Source organism: Littorina saxatilis, linkage group LG14, assembly GCF_037325665.1.
Source record: "Littorina saxatilis isolate snail1 linkage group LG14, US_GU_Lsax_2.0, whole genome shotgun sequence".
Lineage (NCBI taxonomy): Eukaryota > Metazoa > Mollusca > Gastropoda > Littorinimorpha > Littorinidae > Littorina > Littorina saxatilis.
The window spans coordinates 6,435,029-6,449,230 of NC_090258.1; the positions used below are offsets into that span (position 1 = coordinate 6,435,029).

The 14,202-nt window shown below is 42.5% G+C and overlaps 2 protein-coding genes across 3 annotated transcripts in view; one reads left to right on the top strand and one right to left on the bottom strand.

Annotated features, from left to right (window-relative positions):
• Positions 1-14,202, bottom strand: part of LOC138947004 (uncharacterized) — a 61,629-nt gene that overhangs the window by 44,371 nt on the left and 3,056 nt on the right. The window lies entirely within an intron of this gene.
• LOC138947002 (uncharacterized) lies at positions 66-6,745 on the top strand. Of its 2 annotated transcripts, none has more exons than XR_011449513.1 (2): positions 66-6,132; positions 6,316-6,745. XR_011449513.1 is itself a non-coding variant. In XM_070318423.1 (2 exons), exon 2 carries the CDS (start codon positions 2,061-2,063, stop codon positions 5,667-5,669), a length of 3,609 nt encoding a protein of 1,202 aa, XP_070174524.1. In that variant the 5' UTR covers positions 66-479; positions 663-2,060; the 3' UTR covers positions 5,670-6,745. The 2 variants fall into 2 exon arrangements, 1 of the variants encoding a protein (XP_070174524.1); XM_070318423.1 differs by having other exon boundaries at positions 66-479; positions 663-6,745.

Below are 14,202 nucleotides of genomic sequence, written 5' to 3' on the forward strand. Positions count from 1 at the left end.
CCCCCCCCCAGCCAAAAAATAAAAATATTGAATGAGGTATGCATTTCTTTATTTTACATTGAGTGTGACGAATGGAATTCGTGTATCGACTCCCTCTCTCATATTAATCGAGACTTCACTAGTTGCGTACACAAAACGAGGTTAAATGACCGAGACTACGTCATGACGACACTGTATGCATATGACGTCAACGCTCGCGCCATTAGTCCAAAACTAGTACAAGGTAAGAATTTGTTTATCTGCATGGAAAGAAATTTAAACGAAGAGAACAAAAGGAAACAGCGTGCATTGGTATTAATTCGTGAATATGAACTGTACATATATTCAGTTGAGGTTGCTAGGATGCAATGCTCTGACCGTTTCATTGACTCCAAGATGGCAGCAATCAACGCAGCCACGTAGATTGCACTAGCATATGTTTCACCTTCCGTGGACGGATTTCCACATTTTTGCGATCTCCAAAGGTCCACTAACCGCAGGTAAAACACGCTAATACATTTTAACATTATTGATTCACAGGAAAACACAGGTATTGTTCATTTTCCATGTGTTTGTGTCAGTCTGTGAACTCTTGTTTCTGTGTTTGTTTTAGAGAAACAAATGGAATGATATCGATGGAAATCATACTTGATAATAACAGATATTGCACGTGTGTGTTGCAGAAGGTGCAAGTGTACAGGGGTGTACAATGCTTATGTAAATGATGTCGTGTGAACACTGTGGGAAGGGCAACGTCAGCGGTAACCACGGAAGGAACCATCAACGTCCCCAAGTGTCACCCAGATCGAGTTTATCATGATGAGTAGACTACTTTATATTTTGTGAACATTAACACACCATCACGTCTTCGTTTGTGTAAACCGAAATACATTTTCAACGAGAAGAAGAAGTACGTTCCGCGCTTCGATATCAAACGTCTACGCAACAAGAAGAAGAAAGACAATGTTGTTACGTGTGTGTGAAATCACACCAGCGAAATCATAATCTACAAAACTTTCATTTGAAGATTCTAAGAGAAAGGGATTGATGTCTGCAAGAATGATCATGTGCATGTTTTTGAAAGTACAGAATTATTAAATTTCTTATTACTTCTTTGCACTTGTCTCAGTTAAACACTGATCAGCCCTAGAACGAGAAGCAGACGTCACAATGGGGGCTCGTCCGGGATATTGAATCAACGTTTTACTTTCGATCCAGCCGTTCCAAATTTTTCTCGTTTCAAAATTGCTGTAGGTTTCTTGCATGTCGATTTGTATTGTAAATGTTCGTACTTCATCGCCATCGTCTCATCATATAATTTTATTTATTTACCTTTAGTTATATTACTTATCACAGATCTATAACTCAACGTGTGCCCTATCACACGGTAAAATAAAAACTGGAAGTGTTGTCAGCTGAAACGACACGTTAAAAAATCAATATTTAGCGAGACCACTTTTGATTTGTTAGCTCCCAATTTTATTTGTGGTGTTCCAATTCATCAGTGTGATAGTATTCTTGCACGTACTATCGGAACCATCATTCCCCTTAGTTTGTTCTAAATTACGCGGGAGGTTGGTGGGAGTCAGGTACCTAAGAGGTAAGGATTAATACCTGTATTTCCCTGTGAAGCCCTATATAATCGACTTGTGGATATCAGTCGTATTTACTTGCTGTAGAAGTGGCTGTAAATTAATCTACACAGTAAATGATGCGAATTGACAGTTGAGTTGATACATCTTGTATATTCAACGTTCGATCGAGTGAAAGATTGATCTTTTCGCCAGAAAGAGTCAAATAAAGTTTACAGTGTAAGTTCTCGTTGGTAGATAGAAGTAAACTGACTCACGATAGAACGTGGAAACATAACTCTTTGGGTGGTTGTGTGGAAACGTAACGTAACATACGTTGAAGAATTATTTCAAAGTACAGTAGAAGTAGAGCTAAACTAGGACTTGCATTTTGTGCACGAAGGCGATGCCCGACTGTTTCTTTTTGTAATTTGATCCGAAATTTAGTAGCTCGACGGTGTTTGAGCAACATACATTTTGTACGTTTTGGAATAATACGCGAGGTGACTTATGAGTGACGACAGTTCTCCAGCTCATAATTTTAGAAAGTCCACCATCGCAGCCCAGTTGGCACGGAAACAGCCGGCCGACAAATCTCTTCCCATAGTGACCACGGATAAGAAGGGAAGAAAAACCCTTACTGTCGGTAACGATCGGGAAGAGGTGATAGACTCGTTACCAATTCCTGCTGACGAAGAAGAGAGTGTTCATCTCTCTCTTCAAGTTGACAGCAACCGTAACGACGAAGAGGTTGATCCACAGGCGTGCACGGACGTGTCACCTGTAAATATGTCTCAGTCCACAAGTGTAGATCCGCTAGAGTTGACTAGACAGCTAATGGCCGAAGGACAGTTGTTGGGGTTAGAAGGAGCCGAGTTGCGTGCATTTGTTCTTGATCAGAAAGAGAAGCAACAAACTCTTGATCGCGAGGAACGAGAACGTGAAGCTGAACGGCTAGAACGTGATGCTGAACGACAAGAACGTGACGCTGAACGACTACGGCTAGAACGTGACGCTGAACGACAATTCCAACTGGAACAGTTGAAAATCCAGAACGCCAACCAAGAGGGCAACAGGAACAACAACTCGCCAGGACGTATTCGCGAAGATGATGGTTTCAAGCCCAAGATTCCTTTTCTAGACGACCGTGATGACATCGAGAGCTGGTTCCATCAGTTCGAGCATTATGCTCGAGACTGTAACCTGAGTGATACAGCAAAAGCTTCACGTGTAGTGTACTTTCTGAAGGGTAAGGCGAGAGTCATCTTCTCAAAGCTGAACGAGGAAGACGCTAATGACTACGACACTCTCAAACACGCTTTGTATGAGGGCTTCCAACTCACTAGCGAAGATTATAGAAAGAAGTTTCGCCAAACCAAGAAAAGCGCCACTGACACGTATAAAGAGCACATCACGAAGCTAGAACGGTATCTAGACAAGTGGGTGGAATTAGCAGAATGCGACCAAGATGTGAAAGATCTCAAAGATTTGTTGGTCCGTGAGCAGGTGTTGGACACCCTTCCTCCTGACCTCGCCGTTCACATTAGGGATAGAGACCCTAAGAGCGCCAAAGAGATTGGGATGATAGCCAACACATATCAACAATCTAGATCGAACGTCAAAACTTCATCAACGTACGTCAAGCCTGAAAAACGTCGTTCTCCCCAAGAAGAAACAAGAATAGCTGCTCCATCAACAAAACCCGCAAATCAAACTCTAAAGGCCAAGTTGAGTGACGCCGAGAGAGAGAAACTGCGAGCATCTGGATGTTGTTTCATTTGTAAATTGCAAGGGCATGTCTCTCGTTTTTGTCCAAACAAGAGAGACACAGCAGGTGCAGTTTCATCGAAGAAAGATACACTTGAGACACCGATCCTCTTAGAAAAACTTTGCGGAAATTGCAAGGAAAAGAAATGCGCCGAAGTGGTACCAGTGAAGCTGAATGGAACAATTGTCAACGCTTTGAGAGACACTGGATGTACTGGTATCATTGTCAGCAAGAAGTTTGTGCCAAAGGAGGCATATTCAGCGAAAATGAAGGAGACTACTCTGGCAGAGAAAGACTCCAAGAAGATGTACCACACCGCCGTGGTGCACATCGATTCACCCTACTTTGTCTCCGAGACAGAAGTAACGGTGATGGACGACCCAATTTACCCTGTCCTCATAGGTAAATGGTATGGACTAGGTAAAGAGAAGAAATTGACTCCCACATATCCTGTTCGAGACCCAGCGTGGTACCCTGGGACGGCAGCTGTTGTTACCACGAGAGCACAAGCGACAGTAGACGCCCAGAAACCAAGCTGCAGTCACAAACAGGGAGTCAAGGAAGAAGAAAGACTGTATTCGCCAGCTGATCTGAAGAGAGAACAGGCAAGTGACCCTACGTTGAAGACCATCAGGCAATTTGCCAACTCTCCAGAAGGGATCAATGGGATACGGTATTCATACAAGAAAGAAATCCTGTATAGAACAACGAAAGATCGCCACGGAAACGACCGTTCACTAGTAATCGTTCCGAAGAAACTCAGGAACAAAGTTCTTTCATTTGGTCACGATCACCCCATGGCAGGACACTTAGGTCAAAGAAAAACATCTGACAGAATTAGAGCAGAATTCTGGTGGCCAGGGTGTGCAGGAGACATTCGTAGGTATTGCTTGTCCTGTGACACATGCCAAAGAACTGCACCGAAAAGTCAGACAAAGAAAGTCCCTCTGGGAAGGATGCCACCCATCAGTTCGGTTTTCAAGAGAGTTGCGGTGGATATCATCGGCCCGGTCAAACCTATGTCGGAGAGCAAGAAACAATATATCTTGGTATCTGTTGACTACGCTACCCGATACCCCGAAGCTGTAGCCCTGAAAAACATCCAAGCAGACACCGTAGCTGAAGCTCTCTGGGAGATGTGGACTAGATTGGGAATCCCAGATGAAGTGATAACAGACCAAGGCACACAGTTCACCAGCCACCTGATGAAAGAAGTGAACGACTTTCTCAGCATCAAACACAATATGACTGCACCGTTTCACCCTCAAGCGAATGGTTTGGTCGAAAGGTTCAACTCCACACTGAAGAGCATGCTGAAAAAGTTAGCGATCGATCAACCGAGGGAATGGGACACGTTTATCCCCGCCCTCCTGTTCGCATACAGAGAAGCTCCACAAGAAAGCATGGGATTTTCGCCGTTTGAGCTGCTGTATGGGAGATCTGTCAAAGGACCCATGCAAGTGCTGCGCCAAACATGGACCGAAGAAGAAATCTCAGGGGAGCAGAAGACTACAGCGGAATATGTAGTCAACCTCAGGAACAGAATAGAAGAAACGTGCAACGTGGCACGTGAGAACCTGAAGAAAGCGGCCAGCAAGCAAGCCCATTTCTTCAACAAGAAAACGAAACCAAGGACGATAGAAGTCGGAAAACGGGTTCTACTTCTACGCCCTGTGAAGAACAACAAGCTGGAACTTACATGGTCAGGCCCCTACAAGGTTGTGGAAAAGTTGAATGAATTCGACTACAAGATCCAAGTTGGCAGAAGAACACGGATCTTCCACATCAACCTCATCAAGGAGTACCAAGAACGGGAATTGAGTTCCGCCACTCCCAATCCCAGTTCATCTGCCCAAGCGAGTGTTCCTGCTTCAAACGAAGAAGAAAGTGATGAAGAAGACGGAGAAGAAGAGGTCGTGGCTGTTGTCATGGAAGAGGACAACACGATGGACGATGACATTTTCAAGTATGACACTCAGAAGATGTTACCCCTCCTAGAAACTCAAAGAACCGAAAATGTGAAGAACATCCATTTCGACGAGAAATTGGACGAGGCAAAGGTCAAAGAGGCGAAGATGATCTGTGAAGAATTTGAAGAGTTCCTAACAGATGTTCCAAAGACGACGAACCTGGAAAAATGTTCCATTGAAGTGACAGAGAAGAAACCAGTCTTTGTGAAACCCAGACCCATACCTCACGCCATGGTAGAAACTGTCGAAAAGGAAATTGAAGAAATGCTGAAGCTGCATGTCATCGGCCCTCCAACTGCAGCCATACGAGTTCACCGTACGTGTTATCCCCGGGAAGGACAACCACGGTGCAGATTATATGAGCAGAGCGTCGTACGATGAATAATTATCTACTTGGGATAGGATAATTATCTTGATCCATGGGGTTATGTGACGAATGGAATTCGTGTATCGACTCCCTCTCTCATATTAATCGAGACTTCACTAGTTGCGTACACAAAACGAGGTTAAATGACCGAGACTACGTCATGACGACACTGTATGCATATGACGTCAACGCTCGCGCCATTAGTCCAAAACTAGTACAAGGTAAGAATTTGTTTATCTGCATGGAAAGAAATTTAAACGAAGAGAACAAAAGGAAACAGCGTGCATTGGTATTAATTCGTGAATATGAACTGTACATATATTCAGTTGAGGTTGCTAGGATGCAATGCTCTGACCGTTTCATTGACTCCAAGATGGCAGCAATCAACGCAGCCACGTAGATTGCACTAGCATATGTTTCACCTTCCGTGGACGGATTTCCACATTTTTGCGATCTCCAAAGGTCCACTAACCGCAGGTAAAACACGCTAATACATTTTAACATTATTGATTCACAGGAAAACACAGGTATTGTTCATTTTCCATGTGTTTGTGTCAGTCTGTGAACTCTTGTTTCTGTGTTTGTTTTAGAGAAACAAATGGAATGATATCGATGGAAATCATACTTGATAATAACAGATATTGCACGTGTGTGTTGCAGAAGGTGCAAGTGTACAGGGGTGTACAATGCTTATGTAAATGATGTCGTGTGAACACTGTGGGAAGGGCAACGTCAGCGGTAACCACGGAAGGAACCACCAACGTCCCCAAGTGTCACCCAGATCGAGTTTATCATGATGAGTAGACTACTTTATATTTTGTGAACATTAACACACCATCACGTCTTCGTTTGTGTAAACCGAAATACATTTTCAACGAGAAGAAGAAGTACGTTCCGCGCTTCGATATCAAACGTCTACGCAACAAGAAGAAGAAAGACAATGTTGTTACGTGTGTGTGAAATCACACCAGCGAAATCATAATCTACAAAACTTTCATTTGAAGATTCTAAGAGAAAGGGATTGATGTCTGCAAGAATGATCATGTGCATGTTTTTGAAAGTACAGAATTATTAAATTTCTTATTACTTCTTTGCACTTGTCTCAGTTAAACACTGATCAGCCCTAGAACGAGAAGCAGACGTCACATTGAGTTTCAATTTTTGGGGTATTAATCAGTGACAAAATCTGCTGCCTGAAACTGGTAATGATCATCCTCAGAATGCACCAGATTGCACCATTTTGCATCCTTTTTTTCAAAATTTTCTGGGGGGGCATGCCCCCGGACCCCCCTAGCAAGCTAGGCGCTTCGCGCCGTCGGCTCGGCGCCTTCACACCCATATCTTCACAATATACTTTTAAAAAAACCCAGTCATAAAATGAACTGATCCGCCCCTGCCGCCAGGGGGAACATCCCCCTGGGCCACCACTGGCAACCCCCCCCCCCTCCTCTTCGCCTAGTCCGGCCCTGAATGTCTTCAGACCAAGGCAAATCTATACAACCTTTGGACAGTTTGGATGATAAAATAACTGCTTTGGACCGAGTCAAAGCTTGTTTTTGTTACCAGTGAGTTCTGACAAGGCAGCTAATACCATGTAATATCAGTAACAAAGTGACAGCACATATAGCTCCTTCGCACGTTGTACTCTGACGCGTGTTTCTTTCAGGCGAGATATTCTTTCGGCTAGCCGCTCGCGAAGCTAGGAGGTGAGATTGTCTATAAAACGGTTTAATGGCTAGCTACGCAAGAATTAAACACCATTGGTTGATTCTGCACTGGTCGGTAAAATACCATGGACAGCCAATCGGATGGGCAGCTGCGTGGCCGCCATGTTTTCTCGCCAAGCGAGCAAGCCCAAAGCTACCTAGCGTTCGAGGCGAGAATTCTAGCGTCACTCGCGGCGAGATGTGCCCAAGAAACGGTACTTCCTCGCCCCACTCGCCAATCTCGCCTATTCTCGCCTGTCAGAAACAGGGGACTGCTCTTTTGGGACAAGGCAACCTAATAACTGTGACAAGGTGACAGCACACTACATTCAGCTACTTGGTACCATTGAACCTTTTTGTTTGGATTTTATGAGCCACATACCACTGCCTTTGTACAAGGCATGTGTAAGTTAACTAGTGCGGCCCTATAACTTCAGTACCAACAAAGTGACAAATCTCGGCTTGACCCACAAGACAATGTCACCGGAAGTACGTCACTCTTCTGATGATCCGTTCTGGAATGGCCATTACTGAGACGGGTTTGGACAGCAGAGTGGAGTGCAAAAAGATAGGCTGTGCACTTGACGACATACAGAGACTGCGTCCAGAGAATTCTGGAATGCCAAAATCGATACTGGTTTGATCGTGGCTCCGATTTGTTTTCTCAGATGAGATCAGTAAAAAAAAAGAGGAGGAAAGATGTTGTAGAGCCGGAAAGAAGAGACTGGTGTGCCGGTATGTTGGTGAATTTGTGGTTGGCTATGGTGTGGTTCGACGTCCTCAAACACACACGCACGCAAGCACACATACACGCACGCAAGCACACACACACACACACACACACACACACACACACACACACACACACACACACACACACACACACGGGCATGGAGAGAGAGACGGAGCGAGGGGGAGCGTGTTGGGGAGGTGGGGGAGCAAATGTGGCTCACACAAAATGCAACTTATAAGCTCTATACGTTACAGATCAACGTGATATGTAACTTACGAGGTGTAATATGTCACCTACAAGTGTGATGTGTTACTTATAATAACAAGAAGGGCAAAGCCCATACGACTCACATGCTTTACACATTTTTCCTACCAAAATACATGTGAGCTTGACCCAAGGTCAAGGTCATCCAAGGTCATGCAACACAAAGCTGTTAATTCAAGACATAGGAAGTACAATGGTGCTTATTGGCTCTTTCTACCATGAGATATGGTCACTTTTAGTGGTTCACTACCTTATTTTGGTCACATTTCATAAGGGTCAAATGACCTTGACCTTGATCATATGTGACCAAATGTGTCTCATGATGAAAGCATAACATGTGCCCCACATAATTTTTAAGTTTGAAACAGTTATCTTCCATAGTTCAGGGTCAAGGTCACTTCAAAATATGTATACAATCCAACTTTGAAGAGCTCCTGTGACCTTGACCTTGAAGCAAGGTAAACCAAACTGGTATCAAAAGATGGGACTCACTTTGCCCTATATATCATATATAGGTGAGGTATTGAATCTCAAAAACTTCAGAGAAAATGTGAAAAATGTGAAAAATAGCTGTTTTTTAGGCAACATTTATGGCCCCTGCGACCTTGACCTTGAAGCAAGGTCAAGATGCTATGTATGTTTTTTGGGGCCTTATCATCATACACCATCTTGCCAAATTTGGTACTGATAGACTGAATAGTGTCCAAGAAATATCCAACGTTAAAGTTTTCCGGCCGGCCGGACGGCCGGCCGGCCGGACGGACGGACGGACGGACGACTCGGGTGAGTACATAGACTCACTTTTGCTTCGCATGTGAGTCAAAAATGTGACAAGTAACTTTATTTGTTGATCTGTAACGTAGTTGTCGTGTAACATATTGGTGGAATGCCACTTAAATGAAATGTTCATAATTTGAAGTGTTGTTATGTTGCACATTTCTTGAAAACTTCGGTAAAATGGTAACTGTGTTTTAAATTTGGTCTGAAAACTTCCATCGGCATACACGGTTCAAAGACAGTTTATAAAACATTAACTTCTGTTTCATTTAAGCCAAAAATCAAAAGAATCGAGCAAGAAATGACTTATTCCCAACGATTATGCTGCGCAAAACTGGACCCGAAAAATGCGAAACTCGGCCGATCAAAAGCCTGAAGAGGTTGCGATCTCGGCTCGCTCAAAGCAAAGTGATTTTGAACTAAAATGACCATATCTCGCGAACTACTGCACCGATTTAAATAAAACAAATTGCTATGTGCTCAGAATTTTGATCTCTTTAAAATGGTGTGTTTCTTGTCATTCAACCATTAATTTCAAAATTTCATGTCATTGCCACAGCAATCAGTCTATGTCCCATGTATTTAGCTACCAGCTTTGTCCTCAAATGACGCCCAAAATTTCTCAACTAAAATGACCATATCTCGAGAACTACTGCACCGATTTAAATAAAACAAATTGCTATGTGCTCAGAATTTTGATCTCTTTAAAATGGTGTGTTTCTTGTCATTCAACCATTAATTTCAAAATTTCATGTGTCATTGCTACTTAATAAGAGTTTTGCAATTGTAGCTCTGCAAAAGCAACGATCGCCTAACCTATCAATTTATGAGTCCATGCTGTTAAAGAATGTGAAGGAATGTTTGGGAGTTTGAACGGGAGCAATATCTTCCAAAGTAACTGAGCCGACATCTGTTCGTTTCAGGCGTTTGCCTTTTTGTGAGTCTAATATCTGGTTCTAATAGAAAGTGCCTGCGAAGTTTTAAATGATTTAATCAAAAACTGAATTTTTTACACTTTTTTTAAATTCGATTTTGACTTTTGTCATTTTCAATTTCAATTCGAACATAAGAAGGGACTCGCACTTACATGTCCAACCCCTACTTCTTGATTATGGAAAAAATCCGTGTGTGTAGAATTTTAAAGGGGCAATTCTTGGTCAACTTTGCATCTTTTGCGACCTATTTGTCCCCTTGTTATTGTTAATGAATTTGTTAATTAGAATCCTTTATCAACATTCATAAACCTTAAGTTACACTCGTTGGATAAGGATTAACCGCCAGCAGAAAGCTTGTTTTTTTCAATTGAAAGCATTTTGCATACCATATTCATTTATGATTCTAAAATGTCTTTGAGAGTGGTGCTAACATATTTTCAAAAAGTATTCGTGCAGTGTGTGGCCAAATCTTATGTTACATTGGACACACCCACCAGATGTGTGTGTGTGCGTGCGTGCGTGCGTGCGTGTGTGTGCGTGTGTGTGTGGTTGTGCGTGTAGAGAATCCTTCAATACCACTTTATATTAAGAGTCTATGGTGTTTGTTTTACCACACTACTCTTCGGTCAGAATAGTGGTCTATATATGTTTCTTTTATCTTCGTCTAGACTACTCGTTTGCATTCTGCAAGATGGCCACGTGCTAGCGTTTAACCACGACTCCACTCTGACAACACAAAACAAATCAAGTTCCAGAAAATCCACCACACCTAGCAGTTGCGCTGTAAAGTGAGCACGTGCACACGATAACTCCATAAAATGGCCAGGATTCTCTTGATCGCCAGACAAAACAACGTTTGATCCCAGGGATCTGACTAGTCATAAATTTGCTTTCGATGGTATTTATTTGACCCGAGGAAACTCCGCCAGCAAAGCAGACATCAGTTTAGGAATGAACTTGACAGTACTGATGCTGGCTTCTCTTATATAAAGAGCTGTGAGGCTGTGATTCGTGAATTCCCTTTTAATCACGTCGTTAGTTTTAACGAAAGGTGCAATGCTAAACAGACATTTAGCTCATGTCTTCAATCTTTTCAATTGGTTTGGGCAGATACGTGTTTTGTTTTTTAATCTTCCGGGATATCTAAATGACATCACACTAAATTGCTGCTGCTAGATATGTATCCATGGATGGTTTTGTTCGACTTAAACTAGGTAAATGTTAGGCACACAAAATAAGAGAAAACATTCGTAATTGTACATTTTGCTTATTCATAAAAATGCTTATTTTTCCAGCAGATAAAAACATGAATGCAGAAAATGTATCATCAACATCATCAGCATCATCATCTCTCTCTCTTTCTGTTTGCTTGTGTGTGTGTGTGTGTGTGTGTGTGTGTGTGTGTGTGTGTGTGTGTGTGTGTGTGTGTACCCCACCCTATCCCCGTCAAACAGAAATCGATCAAAACTGCGTAGTTTCTTCTCCTTCCTCTCTATACATGCTTGCCCTGACGGATGCAATCTCATGCATACGCCCATAACAGGGATTACCGGCACACAAAATGTCATTACCGCTTGGCAATCGTTTCGACAAGCACAGTTTCTGCCCCGTAAACAATGTTTTCTCAAAGTAGCACAGAAAAACACAGCATGGGGATGATTACGAAATATTATCCTTATCCTCTCAGAAGTTATTCAAATGGGTTTGAACGATGGAATCTTATTCAGAATGCAGATAAGATATATCACAAATGTGGTGGGTTTTTTTTTTTTAATTGAACTTCGTCAAAATTCATTGTTCTGACAAAGTGAGCAGTATCTGGAAAAATCAGGATCGTAACTGCAGGGAAATACCGGCTTTGAATATTGCCAACGGGATTACTGTTTGCCGTACAACTGATGTTTACAGTTTGAAGTTAACTTCTCTGATCATAACAAGAACGTTTGTATCTGTTCATTTTATTGTTTTCAATCTGCTTTTATTTTTGTCGACAGACTCATGGCGAGATTGAGAATTGTCGGAAATTTAACAAAACAAAATGATAGACATATAGACAGACAGTTATGGAAAGAGAGAGAGAGAGAGAGAGAGAGAGAGAGAGAGAGAGAGAGAGAGAGAGAGAGAGAGAGAGAGAGAGAGAGAGAGAGAGAGAGAGAGAGAGAGAGACACACACACACACACACACACACACACACACTGAACCTCTAAGTCTTAATTCCACAGAAACTTCATTGTGTGCTTTTGGCATGTTCTCTCTTGAACTCTTTCTAATCTTGAGGACTACTGACAAGAAATGCCACTGCTCAAAATACCACTGAACGGATATCTTTCTGGCAACTCTGGCACACACACACACACACACACGCACGCACACACACACGCACACACACACACACAAAATACCCTCTGGAACACAAGTAAAACTATGCTCAAGAGCACAATTTGCGTACACAATCATAGGTAAACATGTATGTTTTAGGTAAACGCGGCTTCTGCTCGTGCGAGGCAGGTCACGCAAAAGCAAATCTATGCGTGCGTTTATGCACGCTTACTAATGATCAAAGTATTTTTTCTTACTCGCAACCAGTATCTCTCTCGTCTCTTCCTCTCCTGATGGTGTCTGTTGTGTGTGAGTATTGTCAAACAAAGTCCCGCTCTTTACAAAAAAAACCCAGTTAATAGCTTCGATCGATCGCCTGACGCCTACGTACAGAGACCAGATTGCATTGGTGGAAGAGGAGGCGTTGTTAGAAAATTAGGTTATAACTTTTGTTTAAAAAAAATGTTTCTGTCGTTCTATAGCTATTACTGTAGCTAATTTGAAACTTCTCGACACCCACACATCTGTTTCCCGACAGCAGGGACAAACGATATAAATCTGAATACTACACTCACTGTCCAAACAGACAAAGTTGTTGCGAAGTTTGGCAATAACTTCACGGCGCGTTCTCTGTTAATACATGAACCGTCGTTTTTATACTCTCCACATGACAAGGGATTTTTTTAAAACATGGCAAACTCCCGACAGGGATACCCATTCATCGTTTCCTAAAACGATATAATAGATGTCAAATTGTCTTAGAGATTGGAAACTATTCCACAAAATGAGCCATTCGGTGTCATAAAAAACAAGAGGCGAAGCCTTCAAGGCTCACGTAAGAAATCGACAAACAGTAACACAAACTCAATCACTCCGTCACACATACACACACACACACAGTACGAGACACTAGATCTAGATCTGTCTGTCTGTAGCCTACTTACGGGGACACGACTGCCAGATGGCCAGATCGACACTGCGCTTTCGACAGCGCTTCTTCGCGCAGACACTGGAAACACGCTGTGCAGATTTCGACAGCGCTTCCTCGCGCAGACACTGGAAACACGCTGTGCAGATTAACCTGTAGGAAATCGTCTTTGGTATCTTCTTTATATACTTTTCTGGAGCTACGAAACCGAACAATGTGAAATCGTCTTCTCCGAATCGGCGAACTGCAGCTCGGTGATAACTGTATCTATACCACAATCCTTCACGCGATCTGACCTAACCTTGAACCCTGACCTGGTCTACATACCAAATACGACACAAACCAGTCACCTGTTTTTACCCCCCCAAAACCCCCCACCACCCGTTTTCTTTGGATACACACTTTAACTACATACGTGCCGACGAAATTTTGATCATTGCTTCAATATTTTAAAGCTGTTGCTTGGATAATAACCAGGTAAAATTAGTATTTCGGTGTTTAGTCAAATGTTAAAGTTTCTATCACACACATACACACACACACACACACATACACACGCACAGACAGACAAAGTTTTGCATCGTATAGGCTACACTTACGTGAGCCAAAAACCAAGAAAGGTATGTTGTTGGAACGTTTAATTATTGACAAAACAAAACGTTCACAGATATTTTTTTATTCTGAATTTTGGAACATTCGCACTGGCAGTCTATTTGTTTTGGGATTGGCGTCGTAAAAAGTCACTTCTAGTTGCCTTGAAGGTACTGTCCTTGTCGTAAAAAGTCACTTCTAGTTGCCTTGAAGGTACTGTCCTTGTCGTAAAAAGTCACTTCTAGTTGCCTTGAAGGTACTGTCCTTGTCGTAAAAAGTCACTTCTAGTTGCC

Coding starts and splice junctions, on each gene's coding strand:
- LOC138947002 (XM_070318423.1), top strand. CDS start 2,061: ATGAGTGACGACAGTTCTCCAGCTCATAATTTTAGAAAGTCCACCATC.